At 44.8% G+C, this 13,919-nt stretch overlaps 1 protein-coding gene across 1 annotated transcript in view; it reads right to left on the reverse strand.

The window, feature by feature from the left end:
- Positions 1–3,308: 3,308 nt before the first annotated feature.
- Positions 3,309–13,919, reverse strand: part of LOC104413756 (solute carrier family 22 member 2-like) — a 10,847-nt gene continuing 236 nt past the window's right edge. The window contains exons 1-11 of the mRNA XM_010024842.1: positions 13,727–13,919; positions 11,389–11,492; positions 10,130–10,284; positions 8,044–8,212; positions 6,960–7,074; positions 6,761–6,867; positions 5,830–6,044; positions 5,554–5,662; positions 5,100–5,212; positions 3,949–4,048; positions 3,309–3,434 (exon numbers count right to left, since the gene is read on the reverse strand). The exon at positions 13,727–13,919 is cut by the window's right edge and continues 236 nt beyond it. Of these exons, the coding sequence (XP_010023144.1) occupies positions 3,368–3,434; positions 3,949–4,048; positions 5,100–5,212; positions 5,554–5,662; positions 5,830–6,044; positions 6,761–6,867; positions 6,960–7,074; positions 8,044–8,212; positions 10,130–10,284; positions 11,389–11,492; positions 13,727–13,919 (1,447 nt within the window). The 3' untranslated portion in view covers positions 3,309–3,367. The remainder of the gene's footprint in view (positions 3,435–3,948; positions 4,049–5,099; positions 5,213–5,553; positions 5,663–5,829; positions 6,045–6,760; positions 6,868–6,959; positions 7,075–8,043; positions 8,213–10,129; positions 10,285–11,388; positions 11,493–13,726) is intronic.

Consider the following 13,919-nt stretch of genomic DNA (forward strand, 5'->3'; position numbering starts at 1 on the left):
TAGTTCTAAATTCTTGTTTTCTGACCAGTCTTCTAGCGAATTTGAAAGTATTCCATCCTTTTTCCCAGAACTGACACTTGGACAAAGATGCACAGCTTATGGAAGCAAAGGAGGGGAGATGTAGCAGCTACCCATCCAGGCGTTTCAGGACATGAAAGAGCAGTGAGCAGATCCTGCAACCATTAGAAGCACCATTCTTCAGGTGACCTTTTCAGAACAGAGGTGGATTAAGCAATTGTGTTCACTAGCAAAGGCATTTCTTGGCCATGTATGGCTCTCTGAGCCAATAGTAAATGGAGATCCCAAACCCACTACCATTTATATCTGAAATACCCCTTTTCTGTGTAAAAATACTCACATTCAAGGATCTTTTTTACCAACGCACCTCTTACCAAGCAGAGGTGTGAAAAGACATGAGGGAGTAGCGTAGCATTGCTGCTAAGATAAAGCACATGCATGTCATAGTGTCGAGGGGGTTTCTACTGCTCTGCTCAGAGCCATCCTGCCCCAGTTCGCCATAGTTCCTACATTGCAAGCACCCAAGAGCAATACAAAATCCCATACCCAGGGAGAGTTGTTAGGGGAAAAACAAACCCAGAAGCCTCAAATTTCATAGAAGGAATGGGAAAAAGGTCCATGAATTCTGTGTTTCCTGGACTTGAGGTATCCATCCTCTTCTCATCAGACAGCCTGAGCACAGCTGGAGTGGTGGTTTTTCTGTGCAACTTGTCATACCTGGGACAACTGCAAACATTTCAGGTGCTCCAAGGGAGGTTTCATAAGCTCTTTCCAAATGTGTTTCTCCCTGAGGGATTAGACCTACTACTCATGTACTTGATCAGTCTCCGGACGCATATCAGGTGCCAATTTTGACATTCAGGAGTCATAGGTGTCTTGGAAGTGGCACCCCTGTGTGCAGCATTGCACCTCCGCCATTCAGAGCTGGGCATTGGAAAAGGACCTTTGGGGGAAAGGGCTCCTCTTATGGTCTGATGAGGCTGTCTTGGACTGGACTTCAAGGCAAGTCAAAAATGACTGTATATCAGGCTTATGGCAGGAGGAAAGTTTGAATGATGGGATGTTATTGTGGAAAACAGAAGACATTTATTTTGACTGGCATTTATTATGCTATTTTTGTAAGTGGACATTAACTAATTTAATGTGTTTTATAAATCATACTTCTAACTGAATATGTAACTCTGTCAGCTAGAAAGCAGATGCCTTTCCAGTATTCCAGTAAGCTTGTTTCTTTTGGAAATGATTTATTTCTGACTATCAATCAGTGAGTCATAGTGATACAGGGAATTAAAAGTAACAGGGATGTACAAAATCCTTGTCAAGAAGAGCTCAATAGTCAGGCAAGATCACTGAGAAAATGGGTAAAGATCACAGTTATCAAACAAGATCCCCATTAAAAAGCTACTGCAGCTTTGATAGACGGGCTGTCAGAGCATTTCTTGAACTCATTAGCTAAGTCATTAACCAGGAGTAAGCAACAACCTGAAAAAAAAGGACAGGGGAGTCCCCTGAGCTTCCACAGAGATGAAAAATGTTGTGGAGGGGGGAGCAGATAGACACTCCAACTCAAGCATTCAAAGCCAGGTTGGACAGAGTCTTGGGCGGCACGGTCCAGTGTGAGGTGTCTCTGCCTGTGGCAGGGGGCTTGGAATGAGGTGATCTTAAGGTCCTTTCCAACCCAAACCATTCTATGATTCTAAAATGGGCAGAGAAGGGGAACAGGGACCATCAAATCTCCAGCCTTTTCAAACCCTTTGGCTTGCCACGCAGGAACCCCTGTTCAGCATCAAGTTGTGCCATCCAACTTTTGAGGAACTATGTGTAACAAAAGCACTTTGCTTAAATGCAGGCATTTCTCACGCAAGCTTCCACCAGCTTATAGACAACATCAGTTGAGGTCTGGCACTTTTCTGTTCCCTCTGCCCAAAGGTTTGACTTCTTGCCACCTCTCCCAGTTTCCTTCTGCAGTTTTCAACTCAATGGTTTTGAATCAATGAGCTATAATAAAGACAGCTGTTCTGACATTTCTTTTGTTGCAGAGCAGAGATGTCTCTGTAACCACAGCAGGACATCAGCTCCACAAAACAAATCCCCACTGTCCCACCTCAGTACCAGCTCGTTCTCCTCTGACCCTGGAGCGAACACTAGTTTTGCAACTGCCTGGGCCAAAGTCACATCATTCCTGATCCGTCCCTTCTCAGAGTGACCTTGCCATGGCCCTCCTTCACTGGACAACATGCTTCCCCGCCTTTGAGGCCCCCACAGCAACACTGAACATTAACTGAGGCTCAGGCTAGTTGAAAGCAAGGGCAAGGTCACCGTACCACCACGCTGGGAAGCAGTCCTGGGTGAATTTCACCCTGTCTGCAAGACTCCACCAACACGTTACTCAGCTGGGAGCTCTCTCCCTACAGGTGACCATGACAGGACAGCACTAGCTTGTGCCCTGCTTACAGCATCCTTACTGAAAAACAGCTTTCCTCAGCAGTGCCGGGACCAACAAGATGCACAGGGAAGGAGAGCCACAGCACCATTGTGCTTTTTCCCTCTGCAACCCCCAGCCTGTTAGTGCTGCTTAATGGGATGGGTTAGGAAATTTGAGAAGGATGCTGGGTATTTCCTTGCAGACCCAGTGCAGGCCCAAAAGAAAAAAGAAATAATATAGATTACCCACTATGAAAATCACATTTAACAAGACAAGAAAATTTAGTGGTTACACATTGAAAACTGAACAAAGCTATTACCTTACGAAGGACTATAAGTCTTTCTCCCATGTACCCCTTTTCATGCTCTCGAGTTGCCACATGCTCATCCCTGTGAGTCTGAGGACTGCCAGTGAAACCCCCAGTGAGGGCTACTGTACACATGGACTCACAATACACCATAACACATAAGGGCTAGTAAAGAAAAAGTCTGTGCAAATCTGTTGCAAGTTGTAACAAGGTTGTAAAAGGTTTATAGTCACCTCAGTTCCACAATGAGGTAAATCTCTGTTATACTATACTGCCCCTTCATAAGACAAAACAACTAAGTCAGACTTCATGGAAGCTTATAAAGGTTTTTTGGGATGGATCCCAGCATCCCCAAGCTAAGATCTGCCCCCATGTTGAGGTCCACACAGCCAGTAAGAAAATTTCCCAGTTCTAAACAATATTTATCAGAGAAGGAAGCAGCTATGCAGTTATAGGGACATTTCCACTATAAAACCCTAAACATTGTATAATAAGGAATAGACGGGGAAGGGGGACACAAACAAAAAAGCAAGACTTTTGAGAGAGTATTTATATTGCAATTTGACTTTCCATGCTAGTGTCCTAAAGCAGTCTGTCCAGGAAGAGTTATGCCTTCTTCAGTCATCTGCTACTTCTGACGTTTGGACGTGGAGATAGATCTTTTTGGCCTTTGGAGCACTTTGCCTGCAAGAATAACAAGACATGAGCAGCAAACCAGGAATGAAGGTGTTCAGTGAGCACCTGACTTCCAGAACTTCACTTGCTGTGCCTCTGCCCCTGAGAAAATGAGCATCTAATCCTCTAGGTTTGCTCTGGCTCCTCACTAGATAGTGATGTTTCACCCACCGCACAAGTAGCTGCTATCAAGACTGCCCTTTCTCTGTTCCGCTATTAGGGTTTTTTTAAGGACAAGTAAGATTGTCCTTAATAGTGTTGGAGCAGGTTTGAGAGACTAGTGCTGTTATTCACAGGCCAGTAAAGCCAATGCTTCTTGTTTTCACATACCTACATAGACAAATGATTAAGAGTCCAAAAACCTCTCCAGCAGGAGTCTAGGAACTGAGTAGCAACTTCTTGGAAACACAGGAGGCAGCCAAGTAACCCTGAGCTTCCCCAGGGAGCTCTGGGCAGGGATTTTTCACCATTACAAGTGCAATCTGAAATGGTGAAATCTGAAGAGTTCATCATCCTGACTCACCTGTAAAAGTTTTCAACATCTTCAACAGTCTCAGGCAAAACTCTTCCTTTAGTTTCAGGTAGAAGCAACACCAATCCACCCGCAATCAAACCAAGGACAGCTGCAAACCAAACAGATATGCAAAGAGCTTGTTAGCATATACCAATTTCCAGCGTATACACCGCTTTCTGCTGCCTGACACAAAGGACTTGTAAATAGCATTGTACTTCATTCTTCTCCAAGACAAGCACATCAAGGCTTTATATAAAAAAAATGCCATGCCCCCTCTGAAGGATGTGGCTGCCATGTGGAGATAGCAATAAGCCAAGTTCAGTTGCAAGATATCCACTAAAACAGGGCAGCTCAGGCTGGATGGACAAGCCCTCTTTTATAGAGGAAAGACCCTTTTCTACTGCAAGAGTATGCCAGGAAATGGATTCAGTGTTTCTGCTATTCACATGAGATTAGAAAATACATACAGAATGTATTACCTCCTACACAATGTGATTAACTTTCCCACTGATAAGTTTTACCCACTTTGTACACATTTTAAATCCACTAAGCACCCTCCTAGATGTCCCAGATGTTAAAAGCTGCATATTGCCATTCAAGACACTTCTCTATTAATAGTATGCTGATCTAAAGATTCAGAAAAGTTCTGCAGACCCTGACCAGACAGTTCATATCACTAGTCTGAAAACACTTATCTTCCATCTATTTACCAACCTCTTTCCAAATAGCTGGAGAATAGTCAGTTAACAAACTGTCAGAAATGCAGAAGTGCAAGAGCCACACTTGTACACCGTTAAATAGGCGGTGATGTGAAATTCTAGGTTTTGGCTCCTGGACTGAAACTATATACCTCACAGAAGTGTTGTAATTCATCAGGTTTGAGTCCATCAGATATTAGTCTCCTCAAAATGTTTCTCAACTCTTTGCCTTCTGTCGAATCTCTATTCACCTCTAACTTCCTTTAAAATGCAAGGAAAAACAATAAGGGCAAAGGAAACAAGATTCAGGTTGCTATAAACTGAGACTGTGGCTTGTGCAGACTGCAAGGGGCTTCTGCTGAACTTGGATCAACTGCCTCAGTGGCTTCTCCCTCCCTTTGAAACTTGGGCCCCACTGCAGCACTCCAGAAGCAGCCAGCAAGGAGGTAAGCTTGCACTTACTAAAGACTATGAGCGGCAGATCATACCACACTTCCACCAGTCTGTACACAACGAACGGGACGATGACTCCACCAACATCACACAAGGAGGAGCAGACCATCACCCCGAGGTTCCTGGTTCAACAGCAGAGGGATCATGTTAGCATCAGAGTACTGCAGGGATGGATCAGATCTGACCCTTGCACTACGTGGGACTTCATCCACCCTGATTTTCTCTACATTTCCATTTATTTCAGTTACGTGAGTTTTCACCTGCCTTAAAGTACATTTGTTTTCTTTATTAAGCTACATTTTTGGAGCATTTTAATTGTGTTCCACCTGCTTTATGTTCACCAGTACTTGTGCAGCTCTGAAGCATTTGAGAATAACTTAATTTAGCATAAAACATAACTTACACATTGGTCTCAACTATTTGTTTCCAGAGCAAATGTCAATGGGGAGGAGGATGCACCTACCTGATGTATGTTGGGTACAGTTCGGTGTTTACAAAGCAAACCATTTCAAAAGCCATTGTGATTCCCATTCTCCCGATGCAAGCAGCAGTCACTTTTAGCCAATGTATGTCTGCAGAGAAAATGCATTCAGCACACCTAAAAGTATCCCACTAGTTCAAACGTTATTTTAGAGGGACCTCTGATCCCATGTCACTTGATGTTTCTAAGGGGCCTTGTTTCACCTTTGTGAATGAGGGAATGGAAGAACCCTGATGTGGCCTCACGCAGGTGACTCACCCTCTGGGATCACGGCTGCGACAAGGCAGGCGACCCCAGCCACCACGTTGGCTGCAGCCCAGGGGTAGCGCCGCCCAACGCGGTCAATGGTGATGATGATGATGAAGGCAGCTGGTAGTTCAACAAGTGCAGAGTAGAGGAAATCCAGATACATGTTCCCAGCAGATACTCCCATGTGCATGATAAGCCCCTGGTAGAGGACGGAGCTTGTGAACCTGGGTGGAGAACAACATCCTGGCTTTGTTAGCATCCTTGTTTCAGCTGTAGCAGTTATTTTTTTCTCCTTCTTAGTAGCTGGTGCAGTGCTGTGTTTTTGACTTTCAGTCTGGGAACAACGCTGATAACACTGATGGTTTTAGTTGTTGCTCAGTAATGTTTACTCTGACCAAGGACTTTCTCAGTCTCATGCTCTGCCAGGGAGGAGGGGAAGCCGGGAGGAAGCAGAGACAGGACACCTGACCCAAACTGGCCAAAGGGGTATTCCATACCACAGCACGTCATGCCCAGTATATAAACTGGGGGGAGTTACTTGAAGACACCAGATCACCGCTTGGGTCAGGTATCGGCTGACACATGGTGAGCAACTGTATTGTGCAGCACTTGTGTTTACTGGGGTTTTTTCTCATTTCCCTTTTAGTTTTATATTCTCTCCCCTTATTATTTCCTTTATCATTAGTAGCAGCAGCAGCAGCAACATATTGTACTTTAGTTATTAAACTGTTATCTCAATCTGTGTCGTTTACATTCTTTTGATTCTCCTCACCATCCTGCCCATGGTAAGGGGAAGGGAAAAGGGTAAAGCTGTGTGGTGTTGAGTTACCGGATGGGCTTAAGCCACAACAGCTAGCCAGTTGGAGAACAGAAGTCTGTATCCTGTTGGAGCCTTCAAAACCACAGCTTAAAAAACAGTTCTCCGACATTATTGTCTTACCAGTTGTACATCAAAATGAATGTGTTTTTTCTCATCTGTGGTGTCCTGATAAGGTCAAAGAAGGAAGGATTATGCTTTCCACCATCATCCTCTTCAAATTTAATATCCTGTAGAAGAGTCAGTACAAAGTACTGTAAGTTTCTACGGTGAGGAACTACAGTGATGCTTACTTATATGAACAAGCAAACCCTGAGCTCACCTCACAATGGGAAGGCATCTTTTTCCGATTTGTTTTAGCCATATTACTGACAATTTTCATAGCTTTATCATTTTTTCCTTGAGATATCAGCCACCTGGGAGACTCTGGGAGGCACCTACAATGCAAGTGGATGATATTATATACCAAATTATAAAGTCCACATAGTGCTCCCCTGTATGGAGACTGGAGAGAGCGCTTTGGATGAAGAGAGACAGGTTTTGGTTGGTTGTTTTTTGTGTGTTACCCCCCCCCTCCACACCACCAGTAAAAGTAGTATCTCCCACTGTTGAAGCGGGAAGAGGAGCAGTTTTGGTAGTGGTTTTAGATATGAGTTTACTAAAGATAAATCAGGGAAGGGCTTTAAGTGAGAGTAACAGTAGCATTTTATTCAGCCTGTTTTACCACAAATTGACTCCTATTCAGGAGACAATTTCCAGTTGTGCCATCACAAGTTAAGAAATAAGCAAGCTACAACTGGCTTATGAATTCACAAATACAGAGAAAGGGAGATAAGTCTTTCTACTATTCCTCACCTCTCAACCCTGCCAGACAATTTCTCAAATCCAAAGCACTCAAACTGAAAAATATCAATCAAAGAGAGAGGAAAGAATCCAAAATAAAAGTGAACCCACATGTCTTGTTTTGGTTAGGCCACAAAAAGCTTCAATTTTTTTCCTTAAAAGAACATGTAAACATAACCTCTTACAGTTATGTTAGCATTCAACAATCCCTCAACAAACATTTTTTCAGTGTAGGATCCACTAAATTATGCCAAGGCATTTCTTTCCTTTTATGAAATGCTTAATGAAGATACTAAATGATATTAAACCCCTCTCCACAAGTTGTTTTCAAAGTGGTTTATCTTTTAAACACAAGTCAGGTGTGGTGCACAGACTAAGACGCACTGAAGTCCCAGTTGAGAGGAGTCCTATTTCCCTCTCCTTTTTGCTGTGAACCTCCTCTTTGCACCAAGAGGTGCACACAACCAAAAAGCAGTGCCAAATCTCCCTGTGTATCGAGCCTGAGGAAGCAGGAGAAGCTGGTTTTCAGGTTGTGGGCAGGGGTACGACAAAAGCCCATTTACCAGTAGTAGAGCAGGAAGAAGGAGCTCGGCAGGGTGACGGTGAGCTGCAGCCACCGCCAGTGAGAGACGGCGTAAGCAATGGCATCAAAGACCAGGAGTCCAATGGAGAAGGCTGCCTGATAGAGGATGCCCACTGTCCTCCGGTACTTTGGACCAACGACTTCTGTCGCTGCAAACATGCACAAAGACAGGTGAATGACAGCTCAGCCATGACTGCTCAGCACAGGAGTAACTTGCTCTGTAGGGACACTGGAAGACCAGTGCTGCATTAATGCCCTGAAGAAGCTGTCTTGACAATCCTGGGCTTCCTGGCATAACACCTCTGGACAAAATCCCCTGGTGCTCGCAGAGGCAGGTTTGCTTTTCTGTCACCCGAGCTCCAGCAGAGGAGAAAACACTGCTCCTGCTCTTACACACGCATTCAGTACTGTCCTCTGCCACAGAAATCTCTGAGTAAATCAGACATGCATCAGAGCGCACAGATGGATTTTGTCTAACACCATCCTACATAATGTCTCCAATCCAATAGCAAGGCCAATGGTTTTGTGTTTGAAGTGCAGCTTTTCAGCCTGCATTTCACTCCAAGTATAAGAAATGCCTGTACCACAAGATGGCATCTGCACTTCACAGCTGCACATCACAGGATAGACCCAGTGGTTAATTCTGATTGCTTGATACAGGGCTAAAAGTAACTCTTCAGCAGGCAGGCAGAAGCACACTCCAAGTTTTGCATATGGTTGTGTGATTTCAAGAAAGAAAACCAACTAGGAAAAGAACAGAAAGCAGTTATGCAGCAACTGAGGGAAGTGCTGTGTTTTGGAGCTACATACTAGCCAATGCTGCTTGGCCAAATGATGCACAAAGAAGCTAAGCAGGACTGAGCCAAAAGCAGCTGAAGGGTAGACCAGTGTCCCAGGAGAGTACAATAACAAGGTTGCTCTGTCCTTGTACCCTTCCCCAGGCATTCAGTATTGGCCTATCCTTAGGGAGAAGGTTCGAGTCTAAAGGGCATTTAGGGCTGATTCTGGGTGACACCTCACTCATAAGAGAGTTTCAGGAAAAAATATAGAAGTACCAATGTATAACTGAGGGAAAATATTGGATAAAGGCCAGTCATTGTCCTGAAAGGGATTTTGTGCTCTAAAATGGCATAAAGTTCCCCAGAAGAGGTGATGAAGATTTAATTTGTGCCAGGAAAATATTTAAGAGGCCAAGCAAGCATCTAGAATATGCACAGGAAGGAACAATCGTGTCTTGGCAGAAGATGGTCTGGACTGTGGGCTAGATGTTCTTATTTTATTTAGATCAGACATTTGGATAACTGCATTAGCAAGATGTCTGTGCTAAAAAGACTTAATGGATGTTTACAGTGTCGACCTTCACATTCTTACCACCACCACAGTGAACAGGATCACTCAGAGCTAATGCAGAGAAGGCTCTATAGGGCAGCATTCAAAATATTTAATTTGCTGCTTTGGTGATTGCTTGGTTTGGGATACTTTTGACAAGAACCTGAATTCCACACTAGAGAAGTCAGAGAAGTCCCAGGCAGCTCCACCAGAAAGTGGCCCTGAGCTGCCCTCAACCTGTGCTTCACCACCAGTCACTATCAGTGTAAGGCACTGGGAGAAGCACCAGCACAGTCTGGCTCCTCACACTAATTTGCAGCCCCCGGGGTTGGCCTCCACTCAGACAAGTGCATGGATACCCAAACAGCTTGTCTTTTTCTAAGCAAGTACATGCTGTTCTTTGATTATTTTTAGGCTGTGAAGCCTCTGTTTGCCCTTTAATGCTCTTTATGTCATAAAAATGCCTCCAATTTTCCCCACCCTCTGCCTGCTGCTTTGATGGCCTCCTCTGTCATCACTCACCCCATCTATGACTGGGCTGGAGCAGGCTTGAAACAATGCTGAAAAGTCAAAGAGGGAGAAAACTCTTTGATAAAAGAGTACAGCGGGCTTTTTAAAAATGGCTTTGCTCAGGAGCTTGTTGGTATTTCCTTGGTTTGGGGTTCCTGGGGAAGTTAGGGCTTTTCTTCATCCTCTTCAGCAGTCAGTCTTGCTCCTGGGAAAAACTCTGAACTCACCCAGGATGTAGCCTGCGGTCCAGCAGCCCTTGCTGACCAGCCCCTGGAGGAACCGGATGACGACTATCCACAGGTAGGTGGGCACAAAGACCAGAAGGATTCCAAAGACAACATTTGCAAGAATTGTATTTATGATGCAAAATTTACGGCCAAACCTGGATTGGAAGATAATGTATGTAAATCAAATGCTTGTTTTAAACTAGTAAAAGCTTTGTGTATCTTAAAATAAATAAATAAATTCCTATACAAGGGGTAAGTACATACTGACATTTATTCTTAGCCCATTACTCATTTATCTGCTTTTCTACCCCTGAAAGGTTATTGTGCTAATTGCTCTGCAGTTCTGCAAAGGCTTTCAGGAAAGAGAAAAAATTCCTAAGTTAAAGAACAATACTCCCATATTTACATATATTTGGACTACAAATGTTATCCCTGAATTTTAGAACAGGCAGATTAGTAATCTTTTTTTTTTTCCCCCTTACGACAGAGGTGAAAAATAAGTATGGGTTAATATTGTGATTAGATGTCTACATGCTGCAGATTTTACAGCTTTATATACCACAATCTTCATCTCCAAAAAAAATCTAGTATGTATGGGTGTTGTAGTCAATGGGCTGCATTCCACATCTGGAGCAGCTCAGAGCCTGCTGTACTAACAGTCCTAGGCAGGAGGGGAACAAGGTGGAAAATAGGCCTTCAGATACTGGCATTTGTTTCTTTTTAACACCATCTGCCTGGCCTAGGGCAGCTGTCTCTCCTGTCTCAGAACAGGGAGCTAAAGATACCAGGACACGGGGATTTCTGCTTTTAAACAGAAATCTGCTGTACAGATGTAAACAGATGCTGCTGTACCTATCTGTGCCTGCTCTTTCAAAGTCTGTCCAAATGAAGCAAGCTGTTTCCAAGCTGCACTCACACAGAGTGTGACAGATCAACTGGGGGCTCCAAACAAATGTTTCCTGCGTTCAGTTAACAGCCCAGAGATCTGGTGTGGCATGGTAGGGATTTTGGGGTGTACAGTCCCACAGTAGTCCCTGCAGGACTCTCCAGCCAGGAGATCTGTACAAACCACCTTGTGTGACCTAAGAGGCAGTGTATTTGCTTCTCATCCCATGACTGAACACCAGGTGGTTTGCCTTATTTTGGGAGGAACAGAGGGGACAGCAGTTGCACAAGTTTTCTCTGCCTTCATCTAAGCTTAGCTGCTGAACGCTGCTGATAAGGGAGGTCAGAGGGTTTTGCTGTCAGCCCACACGTACCTGTCTGCTATGTAGCCAATGCTTACGGAGCCAATAAGAAACCCAGCATTCACAGAAGACTGAAAGAGGTCCAGCTTCCAGGAGTCCTCACACACCAGATTAAACTGAAGGAGCAACCACAGGTAGAAGCAAAAGAGTGAAATGAAGACCCGGACTCACATCCACAGGTCATCTTTACTTCAGTTAAAGATTTAAACTTGTTTCTGGGTCAATGCCTGTTTTGTTGGTGCCCAGAAATCCTACTGACTTAATTAAGTGTCCAACATTAAAAACTGGATCAAGCCCTTCAGCAGTTTATTGGTATTTCCCATTCACGTCTCATCTCTCATTACTGGAAAGAACATAAGTGAATTATTACTTCCTATCAAGATCAGGATCCTAATTTGTGTTAGGTCTTGTTGATCAAACCAGCATGGACCTGGTGATGACTCTGGGCTTTTCAAACAGCTTTTTTTATAGGTGACTGTGAACCTTCCTAAGCATTTCTGGTTGCTTCATACCCTTACAGACCACAATAGTCCCTGCACACTCTCCAGGACTCCATGAAAAGTATCCTAGATTCTTGCAGAAGCCTTGTCCCACTTCCCATGGAGCACTGGCTGCCAGAAAGAGGGTGGAAGGAGGGATTTGCATCTGCCCCTGAGGCCACAGCATTCTGCTTCTGCTCTGGCCTTTTGCTCAACTAAATTTTCCTACAGTCTGATGTGTCTAGAGACCAGGTATTTTGTATCCAGAGGCAAGCTTTATATCACATGGATACCCACACGTATTTGCCATCTCGCCTTAGTTCTCATATCTCAATTGTAGATACACATAAAAGCTACTTAGAGAATAAGTCACTTTGAAAACCTGTCCTAACATGACTGAGGACTCCTTCCCACCCTGCCGGTAGCTGGATTTATTTAAAGCTACGCATCTTTAACCAGCATAAACCCAAATACTCCTCCTGATGCTCTGTGGGTCTTCCCATGAGGATATTCTTCCATGTGTTGATTTTTAACTTCAGGCAAAGTAACATATTTTACTCTGCCCTATCCTTTCTGTTGCTTAGCTGCCAGAGAAAGGGACGCTATAATAGAGCCAGAGAGCCTCCACGGAAACAGTTATAACCAGAAACGCATTGCCAAATGCACAGAGAGGCGTGTGATGTTCCCAGTTATTCTGTGCAGGAAGCAGCCCACAGGACTGGCCTTGCACCCCCTTCAGAAGAAAAGGGAAAACAACTGATGCTAGAGCACGACTGCAGCACAAATCCACACAGACTGCAAGTTTTCAGCTTCCCACAATCTCAGGAGATCATGGTGGGGGCATCTGGGTCACACCACCTGCTCAAGCATTTTGCAGCAAAATAGGCCTGTCGTTTTGGGGAAGTCCTGAGTCACCCTCTCTTTGAGGTGTCCAACTTCCTCACTTCAGTAGCACCCAGTGCACACTTGGCTGAAAGAAGTACACTTACAGCACACCAACTAAAATCTAGCTCCAGCCTCTTACAAAACTATAGATACTGAAGCTGCTATAGCACAGAGTTTACCTGCTCCTATGTTTCTGTTAGATGCGTGGGGGAAAGAAACCTGACTTCCACCATCTCTAAAAATTTGGTGTAACTTTCTACAACGCAATCAAGTTTTTCAACCCAGATACTGATTTATTTTTAGAGTACTTCAGGGGTTTAGGTGCTCTAAGTAGGTGAAGTACCATTTTCAGTTTATTCACACATCTTCTGAGAACACAGAGCAGCCATCAGCTCTTCCACAGTTCATTCCTGGCTTAAGCTATTTTATTTTGGGAAGTGATGACCTTTCCCCTCCCACCATTGCCATTCTATTGTATTTAAAACCAACTTTAAAAGACTTTCTTCCCTAGAAAAGAGAGGGAAAGACATAAAGACCTTCACATCTGGGTGTGGATCCCAGGAAGACCGGGAGGGAGGTCTGTGCAGTGTGCCCGCTGGAGGATCAGCAGGTTTTGTTTGCAGTGCTGCAGGCTGCTGCTCCTTCACAGGCACTGTTTACACACCTCCACTAACTGGACCTCTCTCTCATGTGACAGGAGTTTCATTCAGAACTGGACTTTATCTGCCTGGGGATTTATTTGCTGAAATACGCTTTGCTCCCCAGCAGGAGATAAAAGCCTCCTGAGCAGCCAAGGTAACACTTCACAGCGAGGGCAGAGAGAAGACAACTTGCAAAGCACCCAGCACAAGTTCACAGCGACAGAAGATCCCTCATCCAGGTAAGTGGGAGCCTTTTTAACACAGCCAAGGCTACGCCAACCCTCTCCTACATCCCTCAGCTTATCTGTAACAGAGGGGACAGGGGAAAGGGGTGTTTGTTTTTACCTCGGTCACGAGGGAGGTCCCAGGGTAGTCATAGACCCAGCCGTGCTGGCAGGGCCCGAGGGGGACGGTGCTCTGGTTGCCCCCAAGGCTGCCGAGGGGGTCGGTGCAGCTGACACCCGTTGCGTTCCAGTCCACCTCATACCTCCTGCAGCGGCTGCCGAAAACGGCCCCCCGGGCCCCCCCCTCCGGGCCC

This window comes from Nestor notabilis, unplaced genomic scaffold (genome assembly GCF_000696875.1).
Source record: "Nestor notabilis isolate BGI_N333 unplaced genomic scaffold, ASM69687v1 scaffold8032, whole genome shotgun sequence".
Classification (NCBI taxonomy): domain Eukaryota; kingdom Metazoa; phylum Chordata; class Aves; order Psittaciformes; family Psittacidae; genus Nestor; species Nestor notabilis.